The following is a 16,591-nucleotide window of genomic DNA, read 5'->3' on the forward strand; positions in this document are numbered from 1 at the left end:
ACTAGGGGTAACATTCTCTACCTCCTAAGGCTGTTGTCAGGAGTAAAGGAGTGAATACAATGAAAGAGCTTTGACTAGTACCTTGGCCCACAAGCATTAGCCACTGTTGTTATTGTTACTTGGAACACATATGGAGCCAGGGCTAGGGAGGGCTCTTAAAGAAAAAAACAGAGAGCTTTGCTTAGAATTTACTTCCTTCTTCTGGCAAACTCTTACTTATCCTGCAAAACCCAGCTCAATATTACCTTATTTTTTTTTCCCCCTAACTGATCAGTAAACCATTATTTAACGAGCACCTTCTGTGGGTGAGGCTCTGGACTTGACTGTGATTACAAGAGGCTCAGAGACAGGGACTGTCTTCACAGAACTCAGGATAACATAGGCAGTATACAAGGGGCAGCATACACAGAAGAAAGCAAACAACATTGTTTAAAAAAAAAACTTTAGTGGAGATAGGTACAGGAACGGAGACAAAATAACACTGGGATAAACAAGCATTCAGAGGGCACTGGGTTTGAAACAAGCATTCACCAGGCAAGAACAGCAGACGGGGCCCTCCTGGAAAGGCTGGTGCTGGGTGTAGGAGCTTAATTATTTGTGAGCCTAGTATGTGCAGGAGGGAGGGGTCTGGTGGGGCAGTGGTTAAGCACTTGGCTGGTAACTGAAAGGTCTGTGGTTGGAACCCATCCAGCAGGTCCTTGGGAGAAAAGACCTGGTGATCTGCCCACACAAAGATTACAGCCTAGGAAGCCCTATGGGGTAGTTCTACTCTGCCATATAGGGTCGCTATGAGTTGGCATCTACTCGACCGGCACTGAGTTGGCTTTTTTGGTTTAGCACCTAAGGGCATTGCACATGCAAATTCCATTGACGTCTTATCCCGTTATCCGGGGGCAGGCCCTATTCTACCTCAGCTCTGAGGCTCTAAGAGAATCAGTAACTTAGTCGAGAGTCAACACCAGCGAAAGGCAGAACTGGGGTTTCTGGGTCTCTCATTCTTACTCCTAAGCACTGGTGTCTGTCTAGGGGCACTGGCTGCTCTCTGGAGTCCCCAGTTAACTGCGGAGGAAATGGGGCCCGCGCGGCTGGGCTTCTGCACCGGGAGGGAACGGGTCTAGCCTCGGACCCTGCACTACCCGGCGATCCTGCGGCTCTGGGCTCGGTTCTGCCATCCCAGGCAGGATCCAGTCTGAGCGTCTGCCCCTCGCCTGGTGCAGTCCTATCCAGCCCGCACCATGGCGCTCCGCCTTCCTTCCTCCGGGGAGGGGATGCTGTCCAGGGGCGGCCGCGGGAGCAAATATTCCGGCACGCTTCCCACAGACACTGTGCCACTGGGGGAAGGGGGACGCGAGAACAGCGCCCGAGTGACGCGGCGGCCCAGCGCGCAAGAGGCGTTGCCTGCGAGTCACCCCGAGGACAGCGGGACAGGGAATTCCTAGGGTGGGAGTGAAGGTGGTGGGAGAGGTGGGGACAGGGGGAGGCTGGGCGGAGGGGGGAGTGCCTTGGTTCAAAGGGCCAAAGGCAAGACAGCTTTTGCCGCCCCAGTGGCCTGACCTTCCAGAGCCCCCTCAGGGGGCTGGAGAGACCCGGAGGGCGTCAGCTTCCCTCAAGAGGCCGGCTCCCAGCTGGGCCTTCGCCAGAGTCACAGGACCGGGCTCCTCCCCACGCCACCCTACCACCCTTCCTGCGTGTGGTGCTCCAGGCCTCAGCCAGAGCGCAGCACGGTCGCTTCATCGCGTCCTGCCCCGGCTGCTGGTCGTCCCTTCGGGCCTTTGCGGGGCAAAGCGGGCACCGCGGACCCGGACCAAGAAGGTAGGAGGGACGGGCCCTCGGGCTGAGGAGCTCCGCGGACGCTCGCCGTCCCTTTGCGCTCACCCAGCGCCGTCCTGAGCGATCCCTGCAGATGTCGGGAGCTCTCTTCGCGGCCCCGGAGGGCCCGGGTGCCCTGGACGCTGCGAGCGGCCACCCGCTTGTGTGCCCGCTGTGCCACTCGCAATACGAGCGCCCGTGCCTGCTGGACTGCTTCCACGATTTCTGCGCCGGTTGCCTGCGTGGCCGCGCCTCCGACGGCCGCCTCACCTGCCCTTTGTGCCAGTGAGTGCCCAAAAGCCCCAAGAGACTATGCTGGAGGCCAAAGTTGGCTCCGCCTGGACCCGGCCCTGGTGCAGGGAGGGCAAGGCACCGACTAGGGGCAGAGCTGGTGGGGAAAGGCTGCGCCCAGCTGGGCGCTATCGGCGCTAGGACTCGCAGGCTTCCGCCCATTTAATGGTAGCAGTTAACCGAGGCCCGGGGGTGGGGAGGCCGGTGTCCTGAGCCTGTGCTGCAGGAGCACGGGGTCTCAGTACAGCGTCACGACCCTCCCAGTAATTCGCTTCTGGGCCCCAGAAGTCTTAGGTCAACATAACCGACTGGCCCACGTTACCAGGCAGTGGCCATAAATATTTGCCCAATGCAGTAAGAGGGTGTTGGGCGGTTTCTGCCTTTGACACCCATGGTCGCCAACCCCAGGACCTGGCAGGATTCGCCTGGGACAGGGAGGGGGTAGGGACCCGATCAGGGTGAGCACTGTCCTGCCCTGAGATATTTATAGTGGAAGCCAGATACTATACAGCCCGACCTCCCACGGCTATTTTTAGCCACAGTCTGGAATGTGGGGGTTAAGGGTCGGGGGCCGGGGAAGCGGCTCCCTGATCCCGGCTTCATGCTCTCCGCAGGCACCAGACCGTGGTGAAGGGCCCCAGCGGGCTCCCGCCAGTGGACCGGCTGCTGCAGTTCCTGGTAGACAGCTCCGCAGATAGCGCAGAGGCGGTGCGCTGTGCTAACTGCGACCTGGAGTGCGGCAAGCAGGCAGGGGCCGTCGGGTGGGGTGGGAAGAGGCAATGATGCGAAGGTGCACAGTCCCAGATGCTTGCAGTGCACAGCCAAGAGTCCTCAGTGGACTATCCACCAGTGGGTTCTCTAATACCTCCCTAAAGCTCCCTGGGCCCTGAATGTGGGCCCCATTATACCGGTGGGGAGACTGAGATCCAGAATAAGTGACTTAATAGCCAGGTAGTAGGCTTAAGGTCGTTTGAGTTGGGGCGAGCTCACAGGTTCCCAACTTTGGGTGGAGTTGTGAGCAGGAAGGGGCTGGGCCAGCCCCCCTACTACCTAGGTAGGTGTACACAGCTACCTAAAGCCCAAGGGGAAGTGAGAACAGTGCATTGTTTGGGAGGGATGTCCCTGCCCCTGAGTCTAGAAAAGACCAAAGAACCAGAGGCCAGGCTTCAGGCAGGTGGGGTTTTGTCCTGTGAAGGTGGGGACCAGCCTGCAGGAGCAAAAGCTAGAGTGTGCTGAGCAGTTGCTGAGAAACATGTGACCTGGGAGTACAGAGATGATCAGAGTGGCTGCAGGCAGGGAGACAGCCCTAGAGGGAAATGGCCTTGAATGCCAATGTAAGGAGTTGGGATTTGCTGTCAGAACCACTGTTGGGGTCAGTGCCAGGGCTCAGCCCAGGCTAGGACTCTCAGCCCTGATTCTGGCCTGTGAAAAGGAAGCCCTATGCCCTCACTCCCCTTCTGTCATCCTGCGGAGCTGTGACTCCAGTTTGGCCACTACTGAGGGCCCCAAGGGGGTTTGAGAGAGACACACACACACACACACACACACACACACTTGTTTGTTGCAGGTAACATGCTTTGTAAATGCAGTTTCTGCCCTCCTTCCCCCTGAATACTCCTCCCCAAGTCCCTTCCAGGTATCTGCTCTTTACTGGGCCTACTAACCTAGTAGCCTCAGCGTCCTCATCTGTAAACTGGGTATATTAGAGCACTGCCTGTAGGGATTACACAGAATGGCTGGGGTTTAGCGGCGGGCCTATTCCAGGCGCGGACAGACGCGCGAAACGATCCGTGGCGGTGGCAGTTACCACGCTGGCCGGGGTCCAGCTTCGCCACCGCTGCCCGCTGGCCGGCTGAGCCCGCGCTCCGCCCACAGGACGCAGAGACCACTTACTTCTGCAACACGTGCGGGCAGCCGCTGTGCGCGCGCTGCCGCGACGAGACCCACCGGGCGCGTATGTTTGCGCGCCACGACATCGTGGCCCTAGGCCAGCGCAGCCGCGACGTGCTCCCGAAGTGCCGTGAGTGCGGCGGACCGGCCGTGGGCAGGGGGCAGGGGGCCGCGGGCTGGGGTGGGGATGAGAGTGGGGGTCAGCGCGGCCCGCCAGGAACCAGTGACGGTCGTCCCCGCCTCAGCGCTACACGCCGAGCCCTACATCATGTTCTCCACCGACAAGAAGTCGCTGCTGTGCATCCGCTGCTTCCGGGACATGCAGGGGTGAGTCGAGGGGGCGGGAGGGGAGGGGGCTGGAGGGCGCCGCGACCCAAGCTCACCCGCAGCCTCCCAGCAGGGAGGGCCGGGCCCACTGCGTAGATCTGGAGTCAGCGTACGTGCAGGGCTGCGAGCGTCTGGAGCAAGCGGTGCTGGTGAGCGCCGGGCGGAGGCGCGCCGGGGCGGGGCGCGGGCGCGGACGCCGGACTGAAGCCGCCCTGTCCCCAGGCCGTGAAGGTGCTGCAGACGGCCACGCGGGAGGCCATCGCGCTGCTTCAGGCTATGGTGGAGGAGGTGCGGCGCAGCGCGGCCGACGAAGAGGCCGCCATCCACGCCCTCTTTGGCAGCATGCAGGTGAGGGCCGGGAGAGGGCAGCCACAGGCTGTGAGTTCTAAGCCAGCTTTGATGGGCGCGCAGGCTGAGGGCAGGGCAGGCCCCGGGGCCGCGGGAGTTGGCAGTTGTGCAGGGTGGCAGGCACTGAACAACTTTTCAGAAGTTACTTAATTAGAGTTGCCAGGAGTGTTCCAGGGGAGGCCACCTGGGCCCTGGGCTGGTGTCAATGGAGATGGGGGATCAGGGAAGGCTTTGCTGACCAAGTGAGTTTGATGGTGATGGTACAGGCCTCTCAGGCAGCAGAGTGCAGGAAGATAGGCCGCTGGCACATGTAGCAGGTCTGATAGGTTGGGGAATAATGAGCCTCTGGCTGGTGTTCAGGTGGGTGGTGGGCTGTCCAGAGATGGCAGGCAGTGTACCTGTCAGCAGCGGTTTCTCTCTCCCAGGACAAACTGGCTGAGAGGAAAGCACTACTGCTGCAGGCTGTGCAGAGGTGAGTGGTGGTGGGTCTCCACCTCCCTGCCCCTTGGCCTCTGTAACCCCCCTCAGCCTGGGCCTGGCCCCAGGGAGCGAGACATCTTGTGTCCACCGCACTGAGAAGGGCAGCATGGCTCAGGGTGACAGGTGACAGGGAGGATGTACAAGGCTGCCCACAACCCACCTCCACCTGTGGGGAGTGGACTGCCCAGTTTGGAGGCCCTGCTGGGTGGAAGTGCCCAGCCTTGCCCTTGGGAATGAGGCTGCCTGTCTCTCCTCCAGCCAATATGAAGAGAAGGACAAGGCCTTCAAGGAGCAGCTCACCCACTTGGCCACCCTGCTGCCCACCCTGCAGGTAAGGGGGGAAGAGCTGAGGGGTGCAGGCCCCCTCCCTGGCCAGGCACTGAGCATTGGCCCTCCCACAGGTTCACCTGGTCATCTGCTCCTCTTTCCTCAGCTTAGCCAACAAGGCTGAGTTCCTGGACCTGGGCTATGTGAGTCTCCCCAGCTCCTGTGAGGTCCTCCCAGAACCCCCTCCTGCACCCCTCCCTTGCTGCCACCTCTGGGTGTGGCAGTTTGTGACAGGGAGGCTGAGCCATGTGTCTCTGGGCTTGCCTGCTCACCTTCATCCATCATTTATTAGAGTTGGGACAGACCAAGTGCTTTTAAGAGAGAAGCCTGGAAGGGGTGTAAACCTCCAGTCCTCCAGGATGCCGAGTGTGTACTAGAGTCTGGCATCCCATCTCTCCTGGGGATCCAGGGGATGGAGGTCTGAGCCAGTCCCAGGGGAGGAGTGGCGCTTAGAAAGGGTACCAGGTCAAGTGTCACAGACAGACTTGCCCTGGGGGCCTCAGGGGTGCTAATCCGGCCACCAACGCAGGCCTGAGCACACCTCCCGCCGCCACAGGAGCTGATGGCCAGGTTGCAGGGCATCGTCACGAGGCCGCATCGCCTAAGGCCGGCGCAGAGCAGCAAGGTGTGCGGGCGGCCGGGTTCAGGGGCCGGCGGGGCCGGGGTTGGGGGCCGGCAGACCCCGCGAGGCGTCCTGACGCCTGGTCCCGCCGCCCAGATCGCCAGCGACCACCGCGCCGAGTTCGCACGCTGCCTGGAGCCGCTGCTGCTACTGGGGCCGCGCCGGGCGGCGGGTGCTGGCGGCGGCGCCGGCACGTGAGCACAAGCCCCTTCCGGGTCCGGGACAAGGGCGGCGGGCGGAGGGTCCGGCACGTCGCCCAGGAAAGGCCGCGTGCCGGGGGCAAAGAGACTGCAGGCGGCGGGCTCCAAGACGCGGGCCGCCCCTGCGGGACATCCGGCCCAGGACGTGCGCTCCGGTCCCTCCCTCCCCGGTGCTCCCAGAGCGTTATCTGGGCTCTGACGGCCGCCACGCGGGAAGGCGTGTCTGCCAACCAGAAAGCAGCCGTCGGGGACCCCGGACCGAGACCCGTGCCAGACCCGGCGCGGCGTTCAGCCAGAGGAAGATGTGGGGCTGCCCCCAACCGCCGCTGCAGTTGCCACCACCCTGCTTGGGGCTCCTAGGGCCTGAGGGAAGGGACAGCTTGGGGGTGGGACCTGGGCATGGCCCAGCCTGTGTAGCCTGAAGCGTGGGGAGTGGCCTGAGCCAGAGGATGTAGAAGAAACGCCGAAATAGCATTTCTGTACCTAAGGCGGAAGTCAGGGCCCTAGACCAAGGCAAGGGAGACTGGGTGTCAGGCCACATTTCCATAGCCCAGTATGTAAGTGATTGCAAGATTTATTCCAGACCAGCACTGTGGCACCCTGCCAGACTCACCGTTTTAGAAAATACCCATGCTGATAGAATTGGTCTTGGGTGTGGCCTTGGCACCAGGGTTTTTCCCAGCTCTACAGTGGTTCTGATATGCAGTCTGGCTGAGAAGGCCATGCTAGAGCACTGAGCAGTCCAGGGCCTGGGATAGGGGAAGACCTCTAGCCCCCAACACCTGTGTCCACACTGGCTCTCTCCCCAGCCTGGCAGGGGGCTCAGGCCCCAAGGTGCTGATGGGGCATGGCTGCCACTCCTCAGGGGAAAAGATGTTGAGGTCGCCTGTCCAAAAACCCACGCTGCACCGTTCCATGAGCACCAAGGTGCTCCTGGCCGAAGGCGAAGCCACGCCTTTCACAGACCACTGCCGCCACTATGAGGACTCCTATCGGGTGAGAAGAGCCCGGATTGTGATGTAGAAAAAGCCCCAGCCCTCCCTCACCAAGGTGCAGTGATGCTCTGCAGGCAGCCTGAATAGTCAGATCTAGATCTGGCCACCCACTCTGGAAACCGCCCCTCCCCTGAGGCCCTGGCAGTGAACAGCCAGCCTGCAGTGACCACGTGCTCTCCTGTGGCCTCTCCATGCAGAGCCTGCAGTCAGAGATCCAGAACCTGAAGGACCAGGTCCAGGAGTTGCATCGGGACCTCACCAAGCACCACTCACTCATCAAGGCTGAGATCATGGCAGACATCCTCCACAAGTCCCTGCAGGTGGACACCCAGATCGCCTTGCAGTGTGCCTCTGTGGAAGCCATGAGAACAGTCTTCGAGGAGGTAGCCCTCCCAAGAAACATAATCCAGTTGCGCCATGACTTCCCTCCAGTCTCCCAATGTCAGGATAGACATGGGCTACCCCACCACAGGAAGGAGGAGGAAGCCCTTGGCCTGGTGCGCCATGAGGCTTTTGTGTGGCAGTTTTGGGAACCTAGTAGTCTTTGCTACCCGGAATCACGTAGGCCTGGCTTGGGAGTGCCTTGTGACTAAGGAGCTAAAGGACAGAAAAGCCACCATTGGAAATTCCAACTCACTGCCCCATCCAACATCCAACTTACTTTCTCTTTCAGATTTGGGAGGAGTCCTACCAGCGTGTGGCTAATGAGCAAGAAATTTATGAAGGTTCCCAGGCTACTGAGTGAACCCCATGTCCCCAAGCTAACCCACACATACCCAGGGGAAAGAAGTCAGAGTAAAGCACTAACCAATGAAAGTCCTCATGCTATTGCCTTTTGCTCTCTGACCCTGCATCACAACCCCTTCCAAAACCCAAACTCATTGCCATTGAGTCGATTCCGACTCATAGCGACCCTATAAAGACAGAGTAGAACTGCCCCACAGGGTCTCCAAGGCTGTAAATCCTTACAGAAACAGACTGCCACATCTTTCTCCTGTGGAGTAGCTGGTGGGTTTGAACCGCTGACCTTTTGGTTAGCAGCCGAACCACTGCATCACCAGGGCTCCTTCACAACCCTTTACTGGCCCCAAAATGATTCATCTGAGGTCAGGACTCTGGGTACAATGCCCTCACCGAGTGCCTTGTTCTTTAATAGGTAATTATTGAAACAGTCGATGTTTGGGTGATGCCAGGCTTGATATTAAGAATCTGAAGTCAACAGGACATAACTCTCTGGCCTTGGCCTCCACAGCCCAGCTCCATGACCTTCTCCAATTGAAGCAGGAAAATGCCTACCTGACCACCATCACTAAGCAGATAACTCCCTATGTCCGTTCCATTGCCAAGGTGAAGGAGCGATTGGAGCCCAGGTGAGACAAGGTGATGTTCCCAGGGGGCCAAGACACTTCAGAATGTATATTTGCAAAAGGTATCAGACATTCAGAAGAACTCCTTTCAGGGGAGTCAGTTGGTGAGGTCATGAGGGCTCACTGTGGACATCTGGGAGGATAAGGTGCTGGACATCTGGCAAAAACATGGTCAGAGTGAATTTCTGCTTCTAGGCACACTATAGCCTACCTTTAGCCCTCAGGCGTAGGTCAAACCAGAAGACACTTCTTGGGTTGTAATGCAGGTCTCAATTGATCCAGGCAGTAGTATATAGAAGGGGGAACAGGGACTTCATCATCACATGGTCAAGATAAACAAGTAAGTCTTAGAAAGAATACAACTGGAATGTTCCTTAGAAGCGAGGATGGCAAGACTTCAGCTTGCTTACTTTGGACGCATCATCAGGAAGACCAATCGCTAGAGAAAAAATTATGTTTGGTAATGTAGAGGGTCAAGGAAAACCCCCAATGGGATGGGTTGACACAATAACCTCAACAGTGGGCTCAAACATGTCAAAGATTGTAAAGATGGCACAGAATGAGGCAGTATTTCATTCTGTTGTACATAAGGTTGCCATGAGTTGGAGCCAACTCAACAACTAAGAACAAGGAGATAAGCAAAGTCTAGACAAGAATCTGGACTAGGCTCTCTCAACACTATATTCAAGCATCAAAAGGTGTTACAGTGGCAGAGCACATCTTAGTGGCAAGTCTTCAACATGTCTGTCACTTGAGTCACTCAGCTCCAGGATGGACTGGTTGTCCTGTATGATGCACAGCTCTCAGTCTGGGATCTCTTCCCCCCTTCCAGGGAGTTCCCTTTGCCTGCTTCTGTGTTAGATCTCCTGTTTCCTCTTTCATATTTTGGTGGAGCCATTCCCCCAGTTGCATCTGGATAAAGGGTGCACAGAAGTACATTGTTTTTAGACAGTGTAAGTCTGAAAATGTTTTTAATTTTTTTTTACACTTGACCGATAGTTTCACTGGGTATTAAATTCTTCAGAATTTTGAAGGCATCGCTCTGTTGTCTTCTAGCTTCCAAGGTTGTTGTTGAGAAGCCTAAAGGCATTCCGGTTCCTAATCCTTGTAATGTAGCCTATTTATTCTCCTTGGAAGCTTGTAGAATCTTCTTTGCTTCTGGTGAGGGTATACTTCCATCCATCGTGTTAGATACTGATGGATCCTTTTAACCTGGAAACTCACATCCTTCAGTTTTGGCATGTATATATACATTTTAAACTAATTAGTTGTCTCTTCACATTTTCTCTTCCTGGAATTCCTATTATTGAATATTGGTCCTCTTGGGCTGGCCCTCAAATTAACCTTATCTTTCTTATCTGATCTTCTTTGTCTTTTTGCTGTACCTTCTGGGAGATTTCCTCACTTTATTTTCCAACCTCTCTATTCATTTCTGCTATATTGCTTTTTAATTATTGTTTTAATTCTGCTATATTATTTAAATTTTCTTCTTGTAATACTGTTCTTTTCTCAAAGGAGCCCTGGTGGCACAGTAGTTAAGCAGTTGACTGCTAACTGAAAGGTCAGTGATTTACACCCACAAGCTGCTCCATGGGAGAAAGATGCGGCAGCCTGTTTCTGTAATGAAAACCCTATGCGGCAGTTCTACTCTGTCCTGTAGGTCGCTATGAGTAGGCATTGGCCCGAAGGCAACGGGTTTGGTTTTGTTTCGGTTCTTTTCTCTTAGTATCCTGTTTTTTGCTTCATAGACAAAATATCTTAGTTCTCTGAAGCTACTGATAGTTTTCCTTTTGGAATTTTTTTTTTTCCTCCCTGAAGTCTGTTTTCTCCAAGTCACTTATGTTTGCTTAGGTTCCTATCTTCGATGTTAAAGGCTTCTCTCAGATCTCAGGCAATCCTTGTCTGTCTGCTCATATGAGGAGGGTGTGAGGAATACGGGCAAAATAGTGGACTGGAAGCTCTGAGCACATAAATGGTACTTCACTGGAGGGAGGTCTGGGTGAGTGGGTTTTTTTTCTTTTTATGTTTAGGTCCTTTTCCCTTTTATTTCCTAGAAGGTTACTATATGGAGTATTTGTATACATACTTAATTTTCTGGTTTTCAGTACAGTTTTCAACTGTGTGTTTTACTTTCTCCAGAGACTAACCCTTCAGACTCCTGCTGGGGTGGGTGTGGGGGCGACATTTGCTCAAAGGTAGAGCAGATCTTGACTTTCACCCTCCCTGCTTCCATGGCCACGGTGTTGGCAGCTCCCGAGCCTTCTAAGGATTCTGTGGTGTGAATTGGGTTGTCCTCAGCTTGTCCCCCTGCTGGTTTGAAACTTAGGTTTCTCAGGTCTGCTGTCAGTCACTCAGCTACATGCTCTCCAGCTCCCAAACTTTGGACACTTTCTGTGTGTGCTGCATCAGTGAGAAGCTGCCTAAGTAGCATGCTCCTGCCTGCCAGCAAGAGGCAGCACTGGCAGACCCACTGTCTCTACCCGGAAATGACAGAAAGGAAGAAGTCTGGGGCCGGGAGAAAGGAAATACTGCTCCTCTGCATGGTTCCATTTCCCAGCTGTCTGTAGTTGCTGCCTCTTCTTCCTCACCTCCACTTCCTCAACCCTCTCTGACCCCAGCCTCTGAACTGCCATTTACTGAAGCAGCTCTTGTTCTGATCATCAGCCACCACTCAGCCAAGCCCCAGCCACCTCACTGTTCTCAGCAGTATGTGACAGTGTCCACCATATCCTCTTCTCCAGTGCTCTTTTCTCGCTTCTGAGATGGCCAAACTCTGCTTCCCTCCTACCTCTCAAGCCATTCCTCCGTGGTCTCTGCCTGGCTCTGCCTCTTTGGCTCAATGCCCAAATATCAGTTTGTCCCAGAGCTCAGTCTGAGGCCCTTTTCTCATCCTGTACTCTCAAGTGACTTCATCTGATCCCTTGGCTTCAGAGCCCCAGTTACATGCCCATGACACCCATCCTGTCTCCAACACAGTACTCTCCTGGCCTCCAGAACTCTCCGCCAGCTGCCTCCCACTGTCTCTGCTTGGAAGTCTAAAAGGCATCTCAAATTCACAATGGCGAGAAAGAGCTCTCGATTTCCTGCCCCCTAACTTGCTGCTTCCACCTCCTGCATCTCAGTAAATGGCACCGCCATTCACCCAGGTGCTCCAGTAAAAAGCCTGGGAGACATCCTGGCTTCCTTTCTTTCCCCACCCCCATTTCCAACCTAACCCAAAGTCCTATTGACATTACTGCATCTCAGCTCACCCAGCTTGGTCTCTACTGCTGCCCCAAACTCCAAGTTGCCACTGTCTGCCCTCCTGGCCCCCTCCAGTATGTCACGCAGCCAATCATCACTTAAAACCCTAGGCTTCCTCATGCCACAACATGGATGAGCCTTGAAAACATCATGCCGAGTGAAATCAGTCAGTCGCAAAAGGACAAATACTGTATGATCTCACTTATATGAAATTAGCAAATATACAGAAACCAAAGATCATTAGTGGTTACCAAAGGTAAGCGGGTGAAGGAAAGAGGGAATTTTGCTTAGGGGGCATTGAGTTTATGGTAATGGTGGTAGAATGATTTGCAAAAGGATGGCGAGAGCGGCTGCACAACTTGAAGAATGTAATCAACGTCACTGCGTTACGTATGTAGAAATTGAATTAGCGTATGTTTTGTTGTGTATATTTTCGTCACAATGAAACAGAATCAAAAAGCCCTATGCTTCCCATCACACTGTGGCCTAACAGTCTGTTCATGGACCTTCCCTGCCCATCTCTGACCACGCCAACCCCTCACAACACCCCAGTCACGAGGGCCTTTCAGTTCCCTCAGAAAGCTACCCTGGCTCCCACTTGGGGGCCTCTGGCTTCAGGTTGTCGAGCGGATCCTCACCACTCAGGTCCCCACGTGAATGTCAACAGAAGCTTGCCCGAACCAGCCACTTAGAGCTGCCTCTGCCCATTGTCACTCTCCACCACCTCACCTGCTGTGCTTCTTCCCAACAGTTGGCATGACTCCCTCAACCAGAAAGTAGCTCTGTGAGAGCAAGGCCCCCGTCTTTCTTGCCACCTACTGCAGCCTTCCTCCCCAGCAAATTGCTGGACTGCAGTGAATACTTGAGGACTGAATGAGATGCTAGCAGGCCCTCGAGTGTTGGCTCAAGTCTGCTTTTTGTGCAGAGTGAGCTTAAGGACAAGCACGAGCGGGCTGGCCCTGCTGCCTCAGCGAGCTGGCCCTGCTGCCTCCACGATGCCCAGTGACTGGCTTTCTCTTGCACAGGTTTCAAGCACCTGCTGATGAACAGCTGGAGAATCTACAGAACATGTATGAGGACAGCATGAATGATGAGACCCAGGCCAGGTAAATCAAGACCGTCCAACTGACAGTGGCCAAATGATTTCATTTCAGAGATGAACAGGAGGGACAGAGACCAAGGGTTTTATTTTCCCCTTTTGGTCCCAGCTTGCCGCTGATCAGCTCCATAACCCTGGCTGGGCCTCAGTTTGTAAAATAAGGGGGCAGAGTTTCTTAACCTGGATGAGTGACTTAAAACAAGTATAAGATAGATGTGACTTGAGTAGAAATGGCCAACATTGGATAAGAGAGCCCGGATTATCACCTGCATCATTTACGCTGCGGTAAACACTACCAACTAGCTCTTAGGTATTTACAGCAACTGTCTCTGGTTCACTTAAATGAGAAGAAGTGTCTGAGGGCTGTTCTTTGTTTTGAGAACATTACTATTCGTCGGAGCCAGTGTTTGCCAGGATACTTCCTTGCCAGAGGAAGAAAAATTGTGTAGTAACAGATGCATCACTGTGCCAGGCTGATCTTTTAGTTTTTCACTCTCAGTAAAATGTGTTCATCATGGGGCAGAGAACTATAGAATGTCAGAGCTGCAATAGCCTATGTGGCATGAAGCAGTTTGCTAAATTGTCCAGAGTCACAAAGAGGCTGCAGACAGAGCAGAAGCTCACTGTGCCCTCCCCAGCATGGCAGCCATTTAGCTTAGATGATTCAGGAGAGTGTTAATTCAAAGCCTGATGTCACCACAAGCTGCCGAAACAGTCTAGACATGCCAATGTTTCGGCATCCAGAAACCATCTCCTGGGGGGAATGGCTCTATGTCAGAAAAGAGATCAGAATGTCATCCTTGATGAGATTTCTGGTTCTGAAGACACGGTCACCTACTGGTGCCTTCCAAAGGGGCTTTCCATTCTGAAAGCCTTGGCCCACGTGGACTGTAGCACTGAGACACGGTGAGATGGGGCCAGTGGGGTAGAGGAGCTCACGCTAACCTGTTCCTTTAGGAATGAGCCAGGGAGGACCACTGAAAAGAGGGAGAAGGCATCTGAACACAAAGGAAACAACCAGCCTCTGAGCAGTCTCACAGAAGAGCCTCCGCTGAAAAATAAAGATCACCACAGACCCAAACAGAAGAATGGGGGCGACGTCCCCACACGGAAAGAGCTCCCAACTTAGCCAGTGGGCTGGTCCCAGGCAGATGGGGTATTTTACCACATGCATGTACATCAAGACCAGAGCATTTAAGAAACACGTTGTTCCCGTTATGGTTACGTCTTTAAAGGTTCATCAACACTAAAACCCAGAAACTCTATGGCAGGTCGTAACTTCAAATTCTTTGGCTTGGGTTAAGTTTAGCTTTTCCCTGTGTTCACATGACATGACATCTGGGGCCTAATCACAGTACCTTGGGCACAGCTCTTTCCAAACCAAATGGAAAATGTTAAAAGAGTGAACACCCATATAAAACCAAAGACATCTTCTCCTAGAACACTCATTTGTACAGCTTCAACTTAACTATGTGTCCATGTGCTGGGTCCCATGGAGGACAGTTTGTGTGGGCCCATCACGTTTGACTGGCTCCAGTTTCAGATACCAAGACTCCATCGCTGTGCAACGCCTGCCTGGCCCTGGAGGATTCTGGTTTCTCTTGAAATCACGGACCTATTTTTTAACCTGGTGCCACTAGAAAGTTCCACCCAACAATCTGAGCACTGACTCAGCAAAAGGGAAAAGAACCCTCCCTTTAGGGCTGGGGCTGAGTTCACAGACCAGGGTGCTCAACAGGAGACGGTCCCATTACAACTTCCCTGCTACTTTCCCCAAGCTGTGACTCAGACGTTCACCTTGTATTGATATTAAAGCACAGTTCGGCACCAGCCTTTTTTCTAGTAGTTTTTCATATTCCCCATTCCTACATAGTACCCTTTATTGAGAGCTACTTAGTTCTTAAAAAAGAAAACTAACCTGCATGACCTAAAATTTAAAAGTTTTAGAGACAAAATGATGCCCAGGTAGTCACATTTTAAGCAAATATTCATTCAGTGGTTCAAACCACAAATAGCTTCTGAGCTGCGGAGGAGGCCCTGGAGTACCTCACATCAATACCCAACACCTCCATCACCAGTTGACTCATGGCAACCCCATGTGTGCTAGAGTAGAACTGTGCTCCACAGGGTTTTTGATGGTTGATTTTCTGGAAGTAGATCACCAGGCCTTTCTTCCGAGGTGCCTCTGGGTGGACTTGAACCTTCAACCTTTCAGTTAGCAGCCAACCACTTAACCATTTATGCCACCCAGGAATTCCAAGGCCTGCGTACCTGCTATTTCAGAGACCTGAACATTCCATTCCAAAGCATTATGGACTTCTGCAGTAGCCTAAGGGGCAAAAGGGAATTCATCATCACACACTGGTTAAATGCAGGAATTCAGAACTGAATTCGGTGGGCACAATACACCTGGCTGATACTGCCAGTTCTGGGTATCCCTGGCTCCAGATGTTCTACCCCACACACAAAGACACTGTTGTTCGTAGTGAAATCAAGTACATTTTTATTTAAGAATTGGAAAGAATAATCAGTATCTGTGAAAGGAAATCCAATTTAAAATATTTAAATAAACATTTCTGTATGTAAAAACAAGAGTAGAATAATTACTCCACTGAGTTACTCCTTGCTGTGGGATGGGTGCCCTTGATTGGCAGTGCCTGGGACCACTCAGGATGGTTGGCCCTCCCACCCCACAACAAGGTGCCAAACCTTTCCTACCCTAGCAGGGGGGCACAGAGTAAGTATTTCCCACTGTAATGGCGATGCCAAGGTCTGCTGATCTTGCTGAACCACTACGAAAGCAAAAAATAGCGGGAGATCCCAACTATCTAAGGCAGTAAGAAAGTGCAGAGAAGGGACAGTGGCTTACTGTACCTGGTATAGAGGGGCTGCTACCAAAATGCATGTGGCTAAGACCTCAAACAAACAAACAAAAAAAAACCCCAAACCCACTGCCATCGAGTTGATTCCAACTTACAGTGACCTTATAGGACAGGATAGAACTGCCCCACAGAGTTTCCAAGGGTATAATCTTTATGGAAGCAGACTGCCACATCTTTCTCCTGTGGAGCAGCTGCTGGGTTCGAACCACCGCCCATCTTTTGGTTAGCAGCCAAATGAATAACCACTGCACCAGCAGGGCTCTCGGCTAAGACTTTATCGAGCCTAAAATGTTACTACAACTACTGGTTTAGGAATATTTTTCCTGATTATGTCAGCCACTCAGATCATTAAATAAATAGAAAGGGTTGATAAGATTTGCTTTTTTAGGTTGAAAAAGCCATTCATCTCACTGAGGGCGGTCAGGTGTGCTGCTTTTTGCCTGGGAAAGGCTCACCCACTCACCTTTTCTGTAGACTGCCACTTTCAGTAGCAGCCTGTCAGCCCTCATAAAACCTTTCACTTTTTACTGGTTCAAAGTAACTTTGCTCTGTGCAACATGCATTTCCCATTTATGAATCTCTACCTTCAAACCCGCAATGGAAAGAGAAATCTCCTGATAGAGTCTTAATTTGAGGAAATTGGCGCTATGGCCTTACAGTGAACACCTGGAGAGCTGTTACCTCATTAACCTGATTCTCTGCCACGTGCGC

The 16,591-nt window shown here is 53.4% G+C and overlaps 1 protein-coding gene across 1 annotated transcript; it reads left to right on the forward strand.

The window, feature by feature from the left end:
- Positions 1-1,903: 1,903 nt before the first annotated feature.
- On the forward strand, positions 1,904-16,584 carry RNF207 (ring finger protein 207). Its single transcript, XM_064281164.1, has 17 exons — positions 1,904-2,094; positions 2,715-2,847; positions 3,976-4,120; positions 4,236-4,317; positions 4,391-4,466; positions 4,540-4,665; positions 5,091-5,137; positions 5,404-5,476; positions 5,547-5,615; positions 6,029-6,097; positions 6,191-6,288; positions 7,104-7,290; positions 7,487-7,672; positions 7,963-8,014; positions 8,542-8,659; positions 12,925-13,005; positions 13,956-16,584. Exons 1-17 carry the CDS (start codon positions 1,904-1,906, stop codon positions 14,125-14,127), a joined length of 1,905 nt encoding a protein of 634 aa, XP_064137234.1. The 3' UTR covers positions 14,128-16,584.
- Positions 16,585-16,591: the final 7 nt, after the last annotated feature.

Source organism: Loxodonta africana, chromosome 3 (assembly GCF_030014295.1).
Source record: "Loxodonta africana isolate mLoxAfr1 chromosome 3, mLoxAfr1.hap2, whole genome shotgun sequence".
NCBI lineage: Eukaryota > Metazoa > Chordata > Mammalia > Proboscidea > Elephantidae > Loxodonta > Loxodonta africana.

Bases quoted from the DNA above. Each gene is read 5' to 3' on its own strand.
- RNF207 (XM_064281164.1), top strand. From the start codon at position 1,904: ATGTCGGGAGCTCTCTTCGCGGCCCCGGAGGGCCCGGGTGCCCTGGAC. The intron at 6,098-6,190 runs GTGTGCGGGCGG...CCCGCCGCCCAG, and splicing joins GGCCGGCGCAGAGCAGCAAG to ATCGCCAGCGACCACCGCGC. The intron at 13,006-13,955 runs GTAAATCAAGAC...CTGTTCCTTTAG, and splicing joins AATGATGAGACCCAGGCCAG to GAATGAGCCAGGGAGGACCA.